This window comes from Symphalangus syndactylus, chromosome 19, assembly GCF_028878055.3.
Source record: "Symphalangus syndactylus isolate Jambi chromosome 19, NHGRI_mSymSyn1-v2.1_pri, whole genome shotgun sequence".
NCBI lineage: Eukaryota > Metazoa > Chordata > Mammalia > Primates > Hylobatidae > Symphalangus > Symphalangus syndactylus.
In genome coordinates, this window is record NC_072434.2 from 81,799,677 (window position 1) to 81,821,536 (window position 21,860).

At 37.5% G+C, this 21,860-nt stretch overlaps 1 protein-coding gene across 1 annotated transcript in view; it reads left to right on the top strand.

The window, feature by feature from the left end:
- RYR2 (ryanodine receptor 2) overlaps window positions 1–21,860 on the top strand; it is a 784,036-nt gene that overhangs the window by 322,830 nt on the left and 439,346 nt on the right. The window contains exons 8-10 of the mRNA XM_055233438.2: window positions 885–997; window positions 10,672–10,771; window positions 11,478–11,574. Of these exons, the coding sequence (XP_055089413.1) occupies window positions 885–997; window positions 10,672–10,771; window positions 11,478–11,574 (310 nt within the window). The remainder of the gene's footprint in view (window positions 1–884; window positions 998–10,671; window positions 10,772–11,477; window positions 11,575–21,860) is intronic.

The window sequence follows — 21,860 nt, forward strand, 5'->3', positions numbered from 1 at the left end:
TGGCATTGAGGAATTAGTCAAGAAAAAAAAAAGAGTTATGGAAAAACCATAAAGTTGAGTGAAGGGAAAGAATGGTAGATGATGACAGATATCATGAAACCACTCCTCTGATTTTGGGATAGAAGTTGCATTTAGGTTTTCAAGGGTATTATGAACAGAATGAAGAATAGCATGCCAAAGCTTACATGTTAGGTATTGAGAAGAAAGAGTGAAGAAGAGACATGTGGCTCATGAGGCTTATGATTAACTTGTCCTAGAAGAAATTGTTTGGTTGATGTAAACCAAGATCTTTTATAATTCATTCTTATATAAAAGGATTCTTTTATATGTTACCTTTAGTTTAATAGAAAGCATCACATTTTAAAATAATAAAGTAAAAAGGGGACAGGATAGTACAATCTTTAGATGATAATACCTTGCATCCTTCTTTGAGTCAGCATCCAAAAATAACTACTGAGAACATTTTCAAAAAATTGTTACAATTGTCACATCACAAAACCCCAAGTCCTAATGAAAATTGACAAAAAACGAGATGATTTTATAGAAAGCAATTGAACAGTATAATGACATGTGAGTGTGTAAAGATGAAATCAGATCAGTGTGAGTGGTGAATTTAGTCGTAGATGAGTATAAATAAATATCCCTGTAAAGCAATTCTTAGTGGAAGAAAAAGACTTCAACCTTCCCTAAGTGTCACACCCAGTTTCTACGAGAAGAATCTTATTTTATCTTAAGCTAAGGCTTAATTCTTTCTCTTTTCATGGTGTAAGAGATTAATTTGCAGTAATTCCAGATTTCTGAAAGTTGTGTGTTTGGAATCATTGGCAAAGAAAATAGATTTTAAGAGGAACTTTTTTGTGTTTCACATATCCATATCTCTGCAGGTGAGGCTTGTTGGTGGACCATACACCCTGCCTCTAAGCAGCGATCAGAAGGAGAAAAAGTACGAGTTGGAGATGACCTCATCTTAGTTAGCGTGTCCTCTGAAAGGTACTTGGTAAGTGTGGAAAGTAGGATCATGAATCTGGTGATATGCTAAATGACAAGTCAATAAAATAATCTCTTTAAGGTTTGTATTGTAAATTGTCTACGAAAATTGCTTATAACATTCCTCTATCTCTATCAGGGTAATTATAAATAACTTCCTAAATGGAAGAATAATGTGACGTGAGTGGAAATACAGCTTATCAGGTTCGTTCAGGCAGGCTTCCCTCATGACCTGGATTCTATGGTCTTTATTTTGCACCTGATGAAAAGGCTATATTAATGAGGTTGTGCTTATCTATTCTGATATTTATGAAAGCAAATTATAAAGTGAGGAACACATGACATGTTAAGAAAGGAGAAATAGACAAAATAAGAAAGAGTTTGAAGTCTATCATTGACACTGCGTTGTTTCAAAGAGTAGGGGCTGGAAATGGGAGAAGGAAGAAAGAAGTTTGTGTTTAATCATTAAATGCTGTATTAGTCTGTTTTCACGATGATGATAAAGACATACCCAAGACTGGGCAATTTACAAAAGAAAGAGGTTTATTGGACTTACAGTCATGGTGGGAGGTGAAAGACACGTCTCACGTGGCAGCAGACAAGAGACGAGAGCTTGTTCAGGGGAACTCCTCTTTTTAAAACCATTAGATCTCATGAGACTTATTCACTATCATGAGAACATGGGAAAGACTTGCCCCCATTGTTTAATTACCTCCCACTGGGTCCCTCCCACAACATGTGGGAATTCAAGATGAGATTCGGGTAGGGACACAGCCGAACCATATCAAATGCATTTTGAACTTTTGTGGTAAGGTCAGTATGTATTTAATTTAACTTATTTAGTAAGTTGTAGTTTTGCCAGAGAATAGTCCAATACAGAAGTTTAGAGTAAATTGAAATGAAGTAAGTTGAAATGAAGATGTGAAGGATGCTAGAGCAAAATATTCATTTTAAGGTTGAAAAGTGACTAAATAAATATAAAATGGGGCATTGTAAACTTTATATGAATATTCGCATGAAAAATCCCAGGCATCACAGTGTGTGATGATTGAAACAAAAATCTGAAATAGGGCATGTGGCAATTTAGCAGATACTGGGTTATAGAAAGTATTTTACCACTACCATAAATCAAAATGTAGTTCATGTCTTACTGGTTTAGGATTAAGTAAGTAGTTGATACCCCTTTTGTTCTATAAACATGAAATAGGGTAAGTTTGGGGGTGTTGTAAGTTGGTTTTGGTTTACCAATACGTTTAATTCCAGATTTGAAACATTTCTAGAAAGATTGGTTTTGTTTTGTTTCACTTGCCTTGTAGAAGAGGTAATGATGAGGACAAGGAAATGGTGTAACAGTGTCTCGTGTAACTGACAGAAACTATTAAATTAAATGGAGTGTCTGATGTTGCATAGCTATAGGGAGTCCTGGAGCATTTCTCTACTTTTGTCCCTTAACCAATGTAGGTAGAAATAGTCACCATGTGAATTTCTAGAACAATATAGGTGTGCAGATTGTAAAATAAGCATTTATTAAGCCCTTCCTATATGCATGTGCTATGTATGTTAAGATGATGTATTTTGATCAAATATGCATTTTGAATTGTAGTTGTACCTGGAAACCAATAGCAGTAGAAATAATTCATGCACACTTTTAATATATAAATTATACACATACTTTATTTTGATTTCGACATAACTCTGAATTTTTTCTTGTTGTTGTTGTTGTTGTACAGTTTGTACCTCCGCTATGTATCAGAGTTTATTTAACAGGATGGCATCACGATGCACTGAAAAATGGAAAATTCAGACCTCACAGGGCCAGGACTTCTCACATCTATTCTACAACTAACTACCTGAGAAAGTCATCTAATTCTCTGAACTCTGGCTTTCTCATCTGTAAAAAATGAGGTTGATGCTAATAATCATACATAGTGCCAAGGTTATTGTGAGGAAGCAATGAGATAATGGATTTAAATATGGGCAGAATTAAAAAGCACTATACAAGTGAAAGCAATAATAATGACGATACGTGAGGTTGACCTCCTATAGAAGGAAATAAACCTCATGATTAATTAAAATTTACAAGTGATTTCCAAACTACATTTTATTTTATTTTATTTTATTTTATTTATTTTTTGAGACAGGGTCTTGCCCTGTAGCCCAGGCCGGAGTACTGTGGTGATCATAGCTCACTGAAGCCTCAACCTCCTATCCTCCCCATTTAGCCTCCCAAGTGGCTGGGACTACAGGCATGAGCCACACCTTGCCCAGCCTGTGTAACATAGCCAATTATTTATATTCTCTGTCCTGGTAATCTTTTATATGGAGCTATAAGAGAGCAGCCAACCAGGCTGTTAAAATTTCACTTTCATTTGGTAATGAAGTCGTTACTTTTATTGTTCATCTCTATGGACCTAGCATATAGCAGAAACAGCAGGAAAGGCCAAGGACACATCACTCATGCTTTCTATCCTCAAGTAATTAGTGGAGAAAACAAATCAAACACATACAGAGCTGTATGAGGATATTGTCAGACAGTAAATACGCATTACAGTACAGCTTAGAGATGCTGAAGGATATTCCTATGGGTATACAGGTGGTGAATTATTATCTTACATTCCCACCATGGTGGATAGTTGCGGGTGTATGAAGTACTATGGTGTGGGTTCAAAGACTTATTTAGAGGACTCAGTGAAAACGATCTAGAGAAATTGAAAGATCAAGAAGTGAGTTCATGAAAGGACTTTGGGATAGGCAGAGGGAGTTGAAATAATCTATAGAATAAACCCTGAATAACTAAAGATGGGCTGTGTGTGCCTTGTAGAATACACAAATATATATATATATTATAAATAGGAAGTCTGGTGAGTATGAACCTGGGCTAATCATGTAACCTTTAGAAACCCTCAGTTCCTTCATCTGGAGTCTGGGGAATAATAAAGAACTTAACTCATAGGGGTGTTACGGGATTAAATGCTGGAATCCAACAAGGCTCATAGTTCTGTGAATGGCATATGAAAACTATTTAGTAAGTTACTGTCACTATTTACTTGGGAGATTTGTGCCTGTTAAGAATGGTTAAAGAAGTCGGGCATGGTAGCTTATGCCTGTAATCCCAGCACTTTGGGAGGCCAAGGCGGGTGGATCACTTTAGGCCAGGAGTTTAAGACCAGCATAGCCAAAAGGCAAGACCCTGTCTCTGCTAAAAAAAAAAATACAAAAATTAGGCCAGGCACGGTGGCTCATGCCTGTAATCCCAACACTCTGGGATGCCGAGGCGGGTGGATTACCTGAGGTCAGGAGTTCAGGACCAGCCTGGCCAACATGGTGAAGCCCCATCTCTACTAAAAATACAAAACTTAGCCATGCGTGGTGGCAGGTGCCAGTAATCCCAGCTACTTGGGAGGCTGAGACAGGAGAATTGCTTCAACCCAGGAGGCAGAGGATGCAGTGAGCTGAGATCGCACCATTGCATTCCAGCCTGGGCGACAAGAGTGAAACTCCATCTCAATAAAAAAAAAAAAAAAAAAAAAAATGAGCTGGGCTTGGTGGTGCACACCAGTAATCCCAGCTACTCAGGAGGCTGAGGCAGGAGAATCGCTTGAACTGGGGAGGTGGAGGTTGCAATGAGCCGATATTGTGCCTCATGCCACTGCACTCCAGCCTAGGTGACAGAAAGAGACTCTGTCTCAAAAAAAAAAAAAGAAAAAAAAAATGCTTAAAGAAATAGCAGATATTTAACTAGAAGAAGAGATAGTTGGGAAAGAAACAGTGAAAGGAACATTATAGGTGATATTAAATAAAGATCTATCATGTGAAAGCAAGGTTCATCTGAGGAGATGCTGATGTTGTTAAAAATAAGTAAGTTTAAAAATGTGTCTGATAACAAATTAGTTAAAACTAACTTGTACAAATAAACATTTCCAGTCATTGATTTTACAGCTCCTTAGTCATCGGTGTCTATTGACCGATGAGCGATTTTTCTTTCACTAATGGCGATGATTAAGCTAAGGTTAAACTAATAGTGCATGTGGTACACTAATACAACTATTACGATGCTAAATTGATGAAAGCTGGTTGAGAGGGTTGGTTTTCACGCTGTCCTCTGAGAAGATGCCTTGTGGACAGAAGAGGATGCTGTGGATGGTACCTGGGATTGCTCCACTGTTGTCTGCTTTATAGATTGAACACTGGGGCTCAATTCTGAGGTATAAAGGGTCTTAACCTCTAAAAATGGTTGTAAACGCCTCACCCAGATAATGTCGTTTCTCATTTTTGCTATTTTACATTCTGAGGTAAAAGGATATGTTAATCTTCTTTTCAAAAATATCCAAAAGGAAAGAATTTTTTTGCTCATTGAAAGTCTTATTTTCTTTTAAAGAAGGCCTTAGCAAAGCACCTTAAGAGAAATATACAATTTAAAATAGAGAAAACATGGCCAAGTAGACATTACTGACTGAATTTATTTCAAACTAAACAAAATGAAGCTTACAAAACAATTTTTTTCTGTGTGTTAGGTGTAAAAAATCACTCCAGTAAGCACAAATGTTTTCAATCTGTGGACTGGATTGTTTGCATTGGAAATGTAGATTTCCAACTGATTTTCTACTGATCAGGTTACTCAATGAAACAGGCCAAGTTTTTCGGATCTGTGAAAACATTGCCAAACAAACAACTGATTGAAAATATATTAGGAAAAGCACAATGCTTAATCTAAAGGGTGATGGAAAATGCTTAAGAGAAAGCTATTCTACAGTACAGAAAATTTACTTCTTTCTTACCCACCTCTAAATTTCTTTTTTATTTTTATCTTTTTTTTTTATTATACTTTAAGTTCTAGGGTACATGTGCACAACGTGCAGGATTGTTACATATGTATACATGTGCCATGTTGCTGTGCTGCACCCATTAAATTGTCATTTACGTTAGGTGTATCTCCTAATGCTATCCCTCCCCCCTCCCCCCACCCCACAACAGGCCCCGGTGTGTGATGTTCCCCTTCCTGTGTCCAAGTGTTCTCGTTGTTCAATTCCCACCTATGAGTGAGAACATTTGGTGTTTGGTTTTCTGTCGTTGCGATAGTTTGCTGAAAATAATGGTTTTAAATGTTTAATAAAAAATATAATTATTGATTGCATAATAAATTGCTGAATTGCCTCAAGTTGTGTGAAAATAATGATAAAAGGGTGATCATAAATATTTTCGAATGATTTATTATATGAATCAATTCATTTTTTATTAATTTGCCTTGAGCCTTTCTTTCCTCTGTGGCTCAGGTAATGGAACCATAAAATATTACATTTGGAAAGAACACCTATTTCTCTGTCCCTCATTTATTTTTTTTTTTTTCAGAAGAAAAAACTGATGCCTGAGGAGTAGTATGATTTCCTGTCCCTAAATGACAATATACTCAGAATGTTGCATCACCAGGGCCGAAGTACCTGAAAGTTTAATAAAAGATGAATAAATGAGTGAATAACTGCATCACATAAGGGTTCAATTGAGAGATTCTTGGTAGGAAGTTTTTGTACCATGGACTTCCATTGCAGACTGATAAAACTTATTGACTTCATCATAAAAATGGTAAAATGCATAAAATAAATACGTAGGATCAGAAAGGAAACTAAAGGTATTGAAGTATAGTCTGTGTCCTCCAGCAGAAGAACTCCTGGAAGGTGATTTATCATGTCCCTTCCATTTCTGAGATGTCACGCTTCTATCATGTAATGTCTTGTTACCCTTGGATCAGCAGTCTTGATTGATAACCCCTCCGACTACTCTGCATTCCAATCTACCTTTTTTTACATTTTCTTTTCTTCTCTTTTTTTTTTTTTTTTTTTTGAGACGGAGTCTCGCTCTGTTGCCCAGGCTGGAGTGCAGTGGTGCGATCTTGGCTCACTGCAAGCTCCACCTCACGGGTTCATGCCATTCTCCTGCCTTAACCTCCCAAGTAGCTGGGACTACAGGCACCTGCCACCACGCCTGCTAATTTTTTGTATTTTTAGTAGAGATGGGGTTTCACCGTGTTAGCCAGGATGGTCTCGATCTCCTAACCTTATGATCCACCTGCCTCGGCCTCCCGGAGTGCTGGGATTACAGGTGTGAGCCATCACACCCAGCCCTCCAATCTACATGTTTAAATACAATATTCTCTGAAGATTCATGTGCCTATTAGAGCTTGAAAATCACTAATCCTAGGATCAAAGTGATACCTGGGTGCCCAGAGATTGGTGCCCAAAGCCCTTGTACTGCTGTTGGTGGATTGATGCTACCGTATTTTTGTGTAAGTCCTACAGTGGTTACATATTTCAGCCTAAGGCCGACTTGGCTTCCATCCTCTGCCAATGTCTGTTTTTGCTTTAAGGATAATTCATCTCAGTTTCAGTAATTGAAACTGTTGTTGCTTTCTGAATATTGCATACCACAAGCCTGACGTGATGTAGTTTTTACCCAGACTTCCCTTTGCTGTTTAAGCAGCAAAATTGGAAGCATTCAAATTAGAATATTTTCTTTAGAAGAGTAGACCTTATTTAGAGAACTTTATATGACTGTAATATGATCTTAAGGACATATTTGGGACCTTTTCACACAGACTGAAGTTTTCATATGCTTATGGTTCTCTCATATTTATTATTTATCTTTAGGCATAGATATGATTTGGAAATTGCTTTTTAAACTCCCTCACCCTATTTTGTCACTGCTGTAAACTCCTTATTACCTAAAATCAAGGTCGTTGGTCTGGCGCCAGCCTTTGTCTGTGGACTATCAGTCATTCCACCTCTTAGCATGTGCTGTCAGCCCCAAAGACGAAGCTCTCGGCTGTAATGTATGTCCCCGTATCTCCACTTTTGTGCTCACACTCTTGTCTTCAACACATTCCCCTTATCACACATTCCCCTTCTCAGAACTTCTTAGAGGACCAGGGGGCCCAGCCCACTTCTGATAGCAAGGTTTCTGGTGTGTTAAAAATAAAAATCCCCAAATGGTTTACAAAAATTTTTGGTATGTTTTAAATATTTGCACATAGCACATTCACATTATTATTCCACATACTCAAATCCAATGTATGTAGACACTTGTTTGGGGACAGCATCTCCAAATATATAAATGTGAGACACAGGCCAAGTGGTCCTACTGGCTCCCTCAAAGCCCCCAACCCATGAGAAACTCCGCTCTCATTTTGTTGTCTGGAGTGTTCTCTTCTTACAATTCCTGTAGCACGTTGATTATGATTTACACAACATTTTTAAAGGCTTTTCCCCACCTTCCATGTCCTTTTATTTATTTATTTGTTATTTTATTTTTTTTGAGAAGGAGTCTCACTCTGTCGCCCAGGCTGCAGTGCGGTGGCGCGATCTCGGCTCACCGCAAACTCTGCCTCCTGGGTTCATACCATTCTCCTGCCTCAGTCTCCCGAGTAACTGGGATTACAGGCACCTGCCACCACGCCCAGCTGATTTTTTGTATTTTTAGTAGAGACGGGGTTTCACCATGTTAGCCAGGGTGGTCTCGATGTCCTGACCTTGTGATCTGCCTGCCTCGGTCTCCCAAAGTGCTGTGATTACAGGCATGAGCCACCGCGCCGGGCCCTATTTATTTTTTAATTTAATTGGTACATAATTTATTTTATTGGTACAAAATATCACATGTAGCCCATAAATATGTATATATTTTACATATACATATACATACACAAAATACACGAAATGCTGTACCTCAGTATATAAAAAGTGTTGTGTGTAATGTTTGAGGTGATAGATATCTCATTTACCCTGATTTGATCACTGCACACTGTATGCATGTATCAAAATATTACATGTGATATGTCTATATACTGAGGTACAGCATTTTGTGTATGTATTTTACTCTGTGAGATTACAAGCACCCTTGGGGTGGAGAATGTGTACTATTAATATACATAGTACATTCAGTGAACCCATGATGAATTAACAAATGATGGTAATCTGTTTATCATAATATTACATGAGCTTTCACTTGGTCACAGATATGAGCATGGGTATTTTGAATTATTTTCAGAGTTTGGTTAAAATCGGTGTCATTCACATGGATTTGCATGTGTGTATGCCTGTGCACGTGCTTTTTTTTACACTAAGTTATTGAAATACGAGTATTTATGGAATAGCTTAAAATGTGTAGTTTTATGTTTATGATACTTTGATTTTATGATTTTTGTTAGCTTCTCCACGTACATGTTTACTGGATAACATTGCCAGATGCTAGGAACATAGCTGTGAACCTGTGTCAGGTAGCTTCTAAAAGGGAAAAAGAAAATAAGCCCAAGAATTTCATTGTGTGATAATTGCTTTGAAGGGAAATATATTCTGCTTGTTTGTTAAAGCAGATGGGTTATGATTTATTTGTAAACAAACAGTTTTAACATACTGGAGAAGAAATTGAGTCAATAAAGGAATCTTAGCTGGGATTACAGCTAAGAATGTAAGAATGACAGATTGAAATGAAGAAGAAATTGTACAAAAGCAGGCAGCTAGTTGAGGAGAGGAATAAGAACAAATTATTGCTAAATCTTATGTATCAACTGGTGAACTTTCAATCTTACTAATTGGAAAAACGACTGATAAACACTATGTACATATCACAATGTTGAAAGTTTCTTTGGTTTTATTTTTAAGAGAAAGAGAGTGAACGACCTCTTCTCGATGGTGACTTGAAAATAGTATCTTTATGTTAAAGAGACCCTTAGGATGTTTAAAAGGCCTGTGGAGTACACCTAAGGTGACTACAGGCTCTGACTGATCTTCATCTAACTAAGATGGTCAAGATTTCTGGGAAATTTCTGGCCTGATTAAAGTCTGTGAAACCTTAGGCTGTCATCAGCATTGGCAAAGCATTGCAGAAACATTGCAGGGATGTTGGCGATGTTTACTGAGAAGGCTCCACGAAAACAGGTGGCTGCTGTACGTATGTTTGAAATTCTAGAGGCAGCCAAGTAATGATTAGTAAAATAAGCAAGGCATATGGCTGTACTCATAATTTTGTTTTTCTTAGTTAACGTTTGATAATTCAGTCTTATGGCTCTGAAAGATATTAAGTATGTTTTATTTTAATATGTTTCTATTTTTAAGAAGGAAAATCTGAAATTTGCTAATATCTGAATTTTGGAAGAAATGTAGCTTGGTTTTAGATAGCTGTTAGGAAATATCGCCATCTAATGGCTTTTGCATCAAATTGCAGATAACAGTTCCTGAAGGACTCCATAAAAGACCCCATAAGATGCCTAAGGACTTCATAAAATGAAGACTCCATAAACTTGGTCCAATAGATTTCACTTATTTCATCATCAAAAAGCTGTCAGTGTGATATATAGGAAACCTAATTATAATTTTAAGCACTCATTTTGTTCATCAATCATCCTTAAAACAAAAATAGTACCTTGTTACAAATAAACTTATTTAGTGTATTCATTTATGCATATTTTGATTATTGACTTAAGTCGGTAACTGTTAGCATGAAGTTTAAAAATCCCTAAATTCAGAGAGGAACTTCTTTCCTTCTGACCAGTTTTTTGATTCTTGAATGACAGGTTGAAACAGATGTTCTCTATGAACATAACCAAATCAGCAACATTAAGTTTGCATTGCTAGAAGCGCTTACATGTTACAGCTTACCAGAGCCTGAAGTGATGCCTCCTTTTGCCTCTTGATACAGCACTTGTCTTACGGCAATGGAAGCTTACACGTGGATGCCGCTTTCCAGCAGACTCTCTGGAGCGTGGCCCCAATCAGCTCGGGAAGTGAGGCAGCCCAAGGTAAAGACTCCACTTCAGTTAGAGGGCCTGTCCTCGATGCAAAGTTGATAGTCATCTTTGGAATTGTGATAATGAGCTGATTGTTAATTCGAGCTTTCGGTCTGTGTCTAAATATTCTGTAATGCAGATACCTGACATTTGAGGATCTTGTTTAAATTGCTATTTTAAAAGTGAAGCTTGGGCGAAGATTAATCTTCCCTTATTTTTATGCTACTGTCAGCGTTAGTTTATTTGTGTGTGCTTTATGTGATAGCTTCCTATGGATTGTTTTCTTCAATTTTTTGACCTCGGGGTATTGCCTAGTTGGACTAATGTCAAGATTTCCTGTTTTCTGAGGTCATGCCTTATAGCTGGAACACGAATTTTACAAAGAAGCAGGGTTTCCTAGGGAAATATCTGTATATGTTCTGGTTATTCCAACTTATATAGGTTCACATCTGATTCTAAATGTGTTTGTATGTTTAACAGACGATTTTATGTGTTCGAGGTCATGCTTTTAGTGGGAATATCCCTAACTGTGGGACTCGGGCACCCGGGACTCAGAGGGAACAGCCGGCACTGTCTATCTCTGTGACCTTGGCCAGATCCTTAAGACTCACTAGACTTCAGTTTCTTTATAAAAGTAGAAGATTGGACCAGATGATCTGTCTGGCTATCAGCATCTGACACGGAGAGTCCAGACCTGAATGATTTTTAATCCTTACAGGGTATCTCATTGGTGGTGATGTCCTCAGGTTGCTGCATGGACACATGGACGAGTGTCTCACTGTCCCTTCAGGAGAACATGGTGAAGAGCAGCGGAGGTTGGTACCTGAGCTCATTGCATTGAGACTTGCACTCTTTTGCCCTGGTGTAATGTTTCAAAAACTAGGGATCTGTTCGTTCAGGCCAGTAGCATCATACAAGATGGGCTCCTGACATTCATTGGTTCACTGAAGTGATCCATTTGTTGCCCCCTCTTAGCTTTTTCTCATGTTATATTTCTATTACCTACCAATAGAAGAAGTGAAAATTTTTGTATAATTAAAACATATTAAGAAACACTGAACAAAATAAACGAAGTGGGAAGAGTGACCACATTGCATTAAACTACTTAGAACTTCATTAAATGCTCATTAGTTTTGATTAATTTTCTTTTTAGAATGTTTAATCTCAAACTCAGTTTTGAAGTCAGAGTTCTCAAATTGCATACAATTTTAGGACCCTTTGCTATGACCTCTCATTTATTGATACAGATGATAGAATTGATCACTTTCTCTCATATTTAATCTGATATAATACCTCTCTCATGTTAATTTATTTGGCACTGGGACAAGATTAAAATAGTGTGAATCTACTGAGAAAAGTGCACAAATATTACAAAACCATAAAACTATTTAGAATAGTTTGCTACTGCCCTACCTTACAAATTAATCAATGAATGTAGTAGGATGAATATGTAAATAAGAGATTGCAGTGAGAGAAGGCATTGTGTGGATGGTTTGTTACGTATCTTGAAATCTTTTAGTGGACATTTTTCATATTAACGTGGACACTTAGGTAACTATTAATAATTATTTATTTTTAAAATTTAATAAAAATATATAGGGACCATTTAGAAAATTAAGAGTCATTTAACCAGCTGCATAATCTCAGGAAAAGTCCCTCTGAGACCTGGGTACTGGGTCTTAACCACTGTTCCCAGGCAGAACTAGATAATGGTCGAGAGTGACATACATCCCCCAGAAACATTCCGTAAGCTACAACTGCCTCTTTCAGTAAGTTTAGGAAGAAGATGTCAATGGTGTCAGTAGGGTTTGTATAAAAGATAATGGAGATTTTAAGACACTTGGATTAAGGAATTAGTTTCAAACAGAAGTATAAACTTAAGAACTAGAGAGATGTCAAGTATATTCTGGGAATAGCAATTATTCCAGAGTGATTAGGGGGAAAATGGAGGAAAAGGTGGAAAGTAGACAAGAGAAGGATCCTCAGTGCCATTCCCGTGGGCTGGCTTTTATTCTGAGGTTGTTAGGAAGGGATGTGGGGACCAGAGTGGAATAGTTAGTCCTCTTTTAAAATAATAACTCTGTTAGGCAAGGAGAACTTAGATTGGAGGTGGGAGAATCTGAGTCACGGAAATGAAATGCAGTAATTCGTGTGACAAAATCCAAGAACTTAGCCCAGAGAATGCCATCAGAATGGAGAGGTTTACTTGCATCATAGACATTTAGATAAAAGTGATGGGTTTAAGGGAGAACTAGATACAGGCTGGGAGAGAAGGTATCAAATCCAGCGCCATCTTTTTTTCTGCCTCAGGGGAAGACAGCTGGAGCTAAGGATTGCAGGAGATGGTACATGTTTGCTATAAAAGATGGAGTTAAACCTTGGTTACAGATGAGTACAGTCTATGAGACATCAAGTAGGAAATTGGGATGTCTGAGTCTTTAACTTAACAAAGCTTGGGATGGGTGCAAATTCTAAGCGTAAGGGGGATATTTAAAGGAATGGGGTCTATCATATGTTCATCAGATGGAGAGGGAGGAGCTGGGATTAGACGTGTATATCGATTGGGCATGGCCTTATGAAGGCTGTAAAGTCCTGGAATAGCCTAACCAGGTGGGAGGCTGAGGATGGGTTCCTACAGAATGCTGATGTTTAGGATGTGGGCAGAGAAATAAGAGTCAGCAAGAGAGTCAGAGTGATAGTTTAGTAGGGAACCGGGGAAGTTAGTCATTGAAGCCAAAGGATTGGGCTGTGGATATGTTAAATGCTATGATGCATTTATTTGGAGTTAGAGCTTATAAGAGACCATGCCAGAGTCTTTGGATCCTCAGTCCCTGATATGTTAAATGGAAGACAGACTAAGTGTTTCTTAGAGCTCTTTCGGCTGTATGTACAGACACTGTAGAGCTTCGTGGTTAAGGTAATGGACCCTAGAACCAGACAGATCTGGGATTGGGGTTCTGCTCTGCCACTTACCAGTTGTGTGACTCATGTAGGTGACATAGTTTCTTTAAACATTGGTTTCCCCTCTTTGTAAAATGCAGCTTAAATATTATCTCCTACTTTATGGGGCTATTGAAAAGGCTAAATAAGAAAATACACATAAAATACTTGATGCATATTGAGAAATCAACACATTTATTGTTGTTGTTATTATTATTTAGTCTGTCGCTATTATTTAGTCTGAAGAGGCAGCATTTAGCCAGATATGATTGAAAAGTTTGAGGGACTCTGGGCGTATGGATGACAGAATGGTAGAGCATAGACTTTGTAGAAAGAGAGGCCAGACTAGATCCAAGAGGATCCTTTCGATGGCTAGTTACGATTGCAGAGAAATCCAGGGGACATTTCAAAGATACTTTAATCATGTTCTGGACCCACTCTCCTTTTGCATATATGTTGAAGCCTGCCCCTCCTTTCCAAATACTCTTGATTTCATGTTGATAATTTCAGTGCCAATTTAATCTCAGTATGTAATTAGACCAGCCTATCAGGACTCTTGGTAGGTAGTGATGGTGGTAAGAACACATTTGTTTGTGTCCCTTTTTATAGCATATTTACATGGGTGAAATTAGATTAAAATGGATGTCAGATTATGACTCCAGGGAGAAAATGAGTCAGCAATAGGCAGCATGGAGCTGAAGGGATGTTGCTTAAGAAAAAACTATTTGTGTTGGTTATACTAGGATTGAGCAATTATTTGAATAGAATGATAAAAATAATTCCTTGAATTTCACAGTTACACAGCACTTCATTATTTCTAAATCTTGTTAATACCATTGTTTAGAAAATTTTCAACCTCCCTCTGTTATTTCCCTAGGTCATTGTAAGGAACTTGGGGGAGGCAAAGGATAGCTCAACAAGGAAGCAGCCTTTCTTTATTTGAAATCAGTCTGCACTGGGGGAGACATGCATAAGGATGATCTAAAAGTATATTTTTTTCATTCATTAAACAAAGAAATAAAAATAATTTTATTTTTGCACAGTGACATGAAAGCTAGAGAAGGTCCTGGGAAATATGTAAAAAAAAATTTTTACCTTATAATTCTTTTCTGTAATTATGATCTGGCTATACTCATTAATTGTATGCTGTTGTTAACGTTAAATAACTAAAGTCTAATTTACTTTGTTAGGAGACATGGTGGAAACTATTAAGGGGATGGCCAGAAGAGGTGTTTACTTCTGAGTGATTTAGGAATAGTCTGGTCATAAATGCTGTGTTTCTACATGGATTTGTCCACCTGTTCCTGCTTTGTTCTATTGACAGTTATTTAATATACATAACTCTAATTGTAGCTATTGAAAATCCAGCTCAATAATGGGTTTTATGATTCTGGATATCAGTAGAGTTACCTTTACCTTCCCCTTCACATTTAGATATGTATGTGTATGTGGTTACCTATTCATTCTCCTAAAGAATGTTAATAAAGCTCTTAGAATGAAGAGCATATAGAGTATTCAATTAAGAAGTACTGAATTGAAGATGAGGCCTATCACAGTTAAACTAAATATTTATCTTTTTCTCATGCTTCCTGCCCATTTTGCTTTTATGGATTGAATTCTGACGTGTTCATGAGATACAACATCACTATTGCTTTAAGTTACTTGAGATTTTTTCAGAAAGACAAATCGCTCTAAAATGACTAGTAGACAATTTGTCTAAACAACAAAAAAATAGTAAAAATATAACTATAGTAGTTGTGAGCAATCAGGTACAAGGGACAGAGCTCATGAGTACTAACTGTAGTGTCGTAACTTTTTACTTCTTATTAAACTCTTCAATTAGTGAGATAGAATGAGTTAAAGAGAAGCTAGTCTGGTAGTTGGGAAGGGATGTGTCAGCATCCCTTGTCAATCATATTTTAATTATTGCTTTAAAAATAGGCTTTTGCACAACAGGGTAACTACTGCCAACAATAAATTTATTGTACATTAAAAAATAACTAAAAGAGTATAATGGGATTGTTTGTAACACGAAGGATCAACGCTTGAAGTGATGGATCCCCCATTTACCCTGAAGGGATTATTATGCATAGTATGCCTGAATCAAGGCATCTCATATACCCCATAAATATATATACCTACTACATACCCACAAAAATTAAAAATAAAAACTTAAATAGGGTTTCATTCTGGAGGCTTGAAATTTGATTACCAAATTTTATTTCAAGCCTGACATATTTTATGTGGAGAGTATTTTCTGTTCTAGATTTTGTTTCTAGATTGCATCTCATTATTTCCATCCAAAATTTTATGTGAATATAATAAAATATCAACAAAGGCGTTTCCTTTATGTGCACTTAGACTTTATGGATTCGATATGCACTATGTGAATAAACTCCGCATACTTCTATATTAATACATTTTAAAATGGATGCATTGGGGAAGATTATTTGGGGCCTTTACTTTGGAAATCTATTAAGGAAACATTGTTTGAAAAGCATTATTTATGTTAAAAACAGGTTTGCAATGTCCAAACTAGTTTTATTGATTCAATAAGAATGTGTAGAATGACTATAATTTTCTGGGTGCTGGGGCTATAGTAGCATACAAAAAGTTACAAAGTTTATTTTCTCAAGAAGTTTACATTCTAGTGGGCATATATGGCAATAAATATGTTTATTTATAAATGCATACACTTACCTACATATACAGAGATAAAATGCATTAGGTGATGATAAGAGCTAAGAAGAAAAATAATGCATGGTAGGGGATGGAGAGTGTTCATGTGTGTGGTATGTTTTGTGGGGTGGTAAGAGGGAGAGGTGGGGAAAGAAGGAGAGAAAGGTTGTTCTTCTTCCACCTTAGCTGGCATTGCTCTTGGCATATGCTTGCTGTGTCTTGTTACTTTCAAATGCAGGCCAATTAAGTCATAGTTTCTGACAGTATCTGGAAATAAATGCTACATTTGCTTTCCAAAATGTGACTCAGCAGGAAAAAGCTATGCCATGTGCATGCATGACAAGATTTTTACCTCCATGCCCCCTTTTAATATTATGATGATTTAATGAGCTTTAGTTGTAAATAATTGATAAGGCATGAGATGGATTAGATATAATGAATTAAATCTCTCCATCTGGCTTAGAAAGAGATGCATAGTTTATATCTGTGTACACAACTGGATGACTAATATCCTTGTGAGGATATTTGTATGCCTTTGGCCACCACCTAGGAGGAAGCTCTTAAAGCTATTCTGTTGTTCTCCAAAATGGTCAAGGATAAAGTTTAACCTATGAGAGCTTTCTTCTTTTTCTCTATCTTCAGGTCCTGCATATATCTTTTCAGCCTGGAACTGAGAGTTAGATGAGTTAGCTAAACAGTCTTGATGGAATAGTCAGTACATAAAGGAGAGCTACTTTCTGCTCTTTGCCTCTTCTCCTTTGGGAGAGATTCACTTTTTACCCCAAACTTAAACTCCTTGCTGATTGCAGAGAGCACAGTAGCTGCTGTAGTTTGTCATGTTCTGGAAGGCTGACTTGGTCTAGAGCCGCACTCTCAAGGCATGGGCTGGGTACAATGACTGCTTCAAAAATGTGGGCTTTCAACACAGAAGATTAAAAATATTCATAGGAATTTGAGCTGTCGGATCTTGGTAAAAACGAAAAACAGTGAGACATTTGATGCATTTAGAGTATATGAATAGAAAAACAGACAATAGATTTAAATCAACATTATACAAAAAGAAATCTCTCAATGATTTTCTCAATTAAAATTTAAGAACATGACTTGTCTACATTGAGTTTATTAACTTAATCTATATGTAAGCAATATCTTTCAGAATAAAAAAAGAAAGAGAAGCATCTTCTTTTTTAAATCTCCAGATGCCTTTATGGTTGTATTGTGTTCTGCAAAGGATGCAAAGTAAAGGTAACAACATGTATTTTGTTGTTTTTCTGCTCTAGTCCTACCTACATGATTCTTTCAATGGTGATTCAAAGTGTAAGTTATTGTTGTTTCAAATCCGTGCTGATTCATTTACATTTTATGCAGAGGTGTCATCTCAAAACATACCTATTTTCCCTTGTGCAGCAACATGAGTAGAGCTATTGTGGCAAACTCAGCCCCTGAATAAATAAGTAATGCTTCTTGAGATGCTGGTTAGGCAAATACTTCTTGATTTGTTACTAGGAAGAGACTCCTGACAGCTGCTTTAGCACCTGCCTGCTGCTCAGCTGCTCAGCCACATGCTCCCAAAGGTACCAGCAGCAGAAATTCTCTAATGGAAATGTGTCAACTGAAACACTTATAATTTCACTCTGAAATAACCTTTTAAGACTGGATCTGCTTTTCAATAACCTCAACTCAATTCCTTTAATATTTATTGAGGGACTTGTATAGCCCAGACATTTTTGGTATGTGCTGGGTATGAAAATATGTCTGAGGCCCTGCCACTATCTTTCTGGAACTCACCATCTGTATTAGTCTGTTCTCACACTGCTATAAAGAAATACCTGAAACTGGGTAATTTATAAAGACAAGAGTTTTAACTGGCTCACACTTCTGCAGGCTCTACAGGCTGGGGAGGCCTCAGGAAACTTACAATCATGGCGGAAGGCGAATGGGAAGGAGGCATGTTTTACATGGCTGAAGTAGGAGGAAGAGAGTGAAGGGGAAGTGCTACACAGTTTTAACAACCAGATCTTGTGAGAACTCACTATCACAAGGATAGCAAGGGGGAAAATCTGCCCCCATGATCCAGTCACCTTCTATCAGTCCCCTTCTCCAACATTGGGGATTATAATTCAATGTGAGATTTGGGTGGGGACACAAATCCAAACCGTATGACCGTCTTTTAAGATCTCAATAATACTATATTGAGGATGAAGTGAATGTTAATCTAGGAGAAGCCATTTATAATTTTTTTAAAACTTAGATACTAGAAAACATATTTTACCATTCAACCACGTGAGAAAGATCAGCCAAGTCTTTGTTGACCTTTTATTTTGAAGGATATTTTTGTCGGCCTATAACAACGAAAAAGCTTTGCTTTTCACTAATTACTTTGAACCTGCTATTCAATATCAACCCTAAATGAGAATTGCAGGTGAGTAATTGTGGGTGACTGTAACTATTTTTCAGACGATTCCTACGTGCATTTTAAATACAAGGGTCTAGTCATACATGAACACAACCACACTTAACTTGATTGAGGACACGTCCGCTTGTAGGACTGTCTTTTTTTGTTTGTTTGTTTGAGACAGAGTCTCGCTTTGTTCCCCAGGCCGGAGTGCAGTGGCACAATCTCTGCTCACTGCAAGCTCCGCCTCCCAGATTCACGCCATTCTCTTGCCTCAGCCCACGAGGCCCGGCTAATTTTTTGTATTTTTAGTAGAGACGGGGTTTCACTGTGTTAGCCAGGATGGTCTCGATCTCCTGACCTCGTGATCCTCCCGCCTCGGCATTCCAAAGTGCTGGGATTACAGGCGTGAGCCACCGCGCCCTGCCAAGACTATCTTTAACTTCCCCACACTTTCATTTCGCCCAATGCATAGGGCCACTGATCACCCGTGTTGGTCTGCATATTCATCTCTTCCATTCAGTTTTCAGCCAGTGCTGTGCCATTCATTTCTTGCACACCTTTTGCATAGTGAGGTATATATGGGAATCTGCTTACAAATGCTATTGTTTTGTATTTGTGAAAGAAAGAAACAGAGAAGAAATAACTGCACTTTAACGTAAGTTTGGTTAAGGATGCATGTATAGAGAATCACCCTTGGTTGTGAGGTCCCCCATTTATATAATTTTGACAATTCCTGAAGGATTGTTATCTGCCAGCAATTAGGGGCGGGGAAAGAAAGCCATCTTAATAAATCAGCATAATAATCTGAGTGAGTAGAAAACTATTTTGAGGACTATGAATGACTCCAATGTGCTTGGCTAAGTCATCTATATTGAAAATACCTTGATTTCAAGTAACTCTACATATAGGAAGAGTCTCTGGACCAATAGAATAGGAATCTGAACCTTGATGACAGTGATTTAAAACCAAAGCATTTTGGGAGTTGTGGATATCTTTGAGAATCTAATATATGCTACAGATTCTTCCATAGATAATTTGCATACTTGCCAACATGCACAATTTTTGTGATGTTAAATTATGTTTTCTCCCACTATTTTCTCTATTCTTTCTTCCAATTTAAGCAGCCAGCAGTCCCTGTGTTTCTTTGCCTAAGAGGAGGTTTGAGACTTGGCAGAAAGCTCAAGTTTTCTGCAAGGCATCTCTCTTCCTGACTTTCAGTCCCCAAAGACTAAATCTAAGGCAATTGTTATGCTTAATGTCTTGAACAGACAGGAAAGAGAGATTGCTTCAGACAGAAAAAGGAGACGTTTTCCCCAGACTTAAAAGACATTCACGTGGATCAACTGGCCTTCCAAACATACACAAAACAGAATCTGGGCCTAAACTTCACATTTTATATCAAATCTAATTCCAAATAGATCACAGACTTAAATATGAAGCACATACTTTTAGGAAAACAAACATAAAAGTTTTAGGGGGAAAAAAAAGCAGATAGAAAAAAATGTTTGTGATCATAGAGTTCTTAAACTTGACACCAAAAGCATGTCTATAAAAGAAAAAATGCGGCTGGATGCAGTGGCTCACACCTGTAATCCCATCACTTTGAGAGGCTGAGACAGGTGGATCACTTGAGGTCAGGAGTTCAAGACCAGCCTGGCCAACATGACAAAACCCTGTCTCTACTAAAAAATACACAAATTAGCCAGCTGCTTGGGTGGCTGAGACAGGAGAATCGCTTGAACCCAGGAGGTGGAGATTGCAGTGAGCCGAGATCATGCCACCGCACTCTGGCCTGCGTGACAGAGCGAGACTCTGTTTCAAAAAAAAAAAAAAAAACGAAAGAAAAGAAAAAATGGTAAATTGTGTTAACAGAGAAAACAAAACTCTATAAAATATTTTACAGAGGTTGATTCTAAGCCGATATGAGTGACTGAAGCCCAGGGAAAAACACAAACTCAAGAAGCCTTGAGTAAACGGTCCCGAGGCCGTTATGTCACGACTGTTTTATACATTCTAGGGAAGTAGAAGTTACAGGCCAAGTCATAAGTGAATACATGGAGGTGATATACATCGGCCTTGCCTAAAAAGGTGGGATATCTTAAAGTGGCAGCTTACAGGTCATAAGTGGGTTCAAAGATTCTTTAATCTGCAATTTGTTAAAGGTGCAATGCTTTGCCTAAAAATTTGGAGTCAGCACAAAGTAATGTTTAAGGTAAGATAAGGAAGTCTATTAACCAGTACCTTGGGTCTGAGTGACCTGTAGGGGGTAGGGGACTTAACACTTGTCTGGCCTGGTCTTATGTCCTGTTCATAATTTGGTATCTTATTGTCACGAAGAGTCTGTTCTGTCAGTCTTCTGAGCTCTATTTTAATGTGAATGCCGGCCAGTCATTGTGTCTAGACTCCAAAAGGAAGGGAGATAATGAAATGTGTGTAACCTCTTGTCTCATCATGGGCAGAATTTACTTTTTCAGGTTTCTCTGGGGTCCTCTCAGCCAAGAGAGGACCTGCTCAGTCAGTTAGGGTCTTAGTATTTTATTTTTATTTTACAATTGAATCTCATCAACATGAGAAAGTGTGTTTTGCTCTGTAAAAATCCATGTGGAGAGAGTAAAAAGACAAGCTACAGACTGAGAGAGAAGATTTGCAAACCATGTATCTGATAAAGGACTGGTATCTAAAATATATAAAGAATCCTCAAAACTCAACAGCAAAATACAAACAATCCAATTAGAAAATAGGCAAAAACCATGACACCTATTGGTTAAAGACGACACACAGATGGCAAATAAGCACATAGAAATATGTTCAGCATTATGACCCATTATGGAAATGCAAATTAAGACCACAATGAGATACCACTATATGCTTATCAAACAAAAATATTGACAGCCACATGCTGGTGAGAATGCAGAGAAACTGGGTAACTCATATATTGCTTGTAAAATGGTACAGCCATTCTGGAAAACATTTTGGCAGTTTCTTAGAAAACCGAACATGCATGACCGTGTGTCTTAGCAATAGTACTCCTGGGCATTTATTCTAAAGAAATGAAAACTGTGTTCACACAAAAAATTGTATACA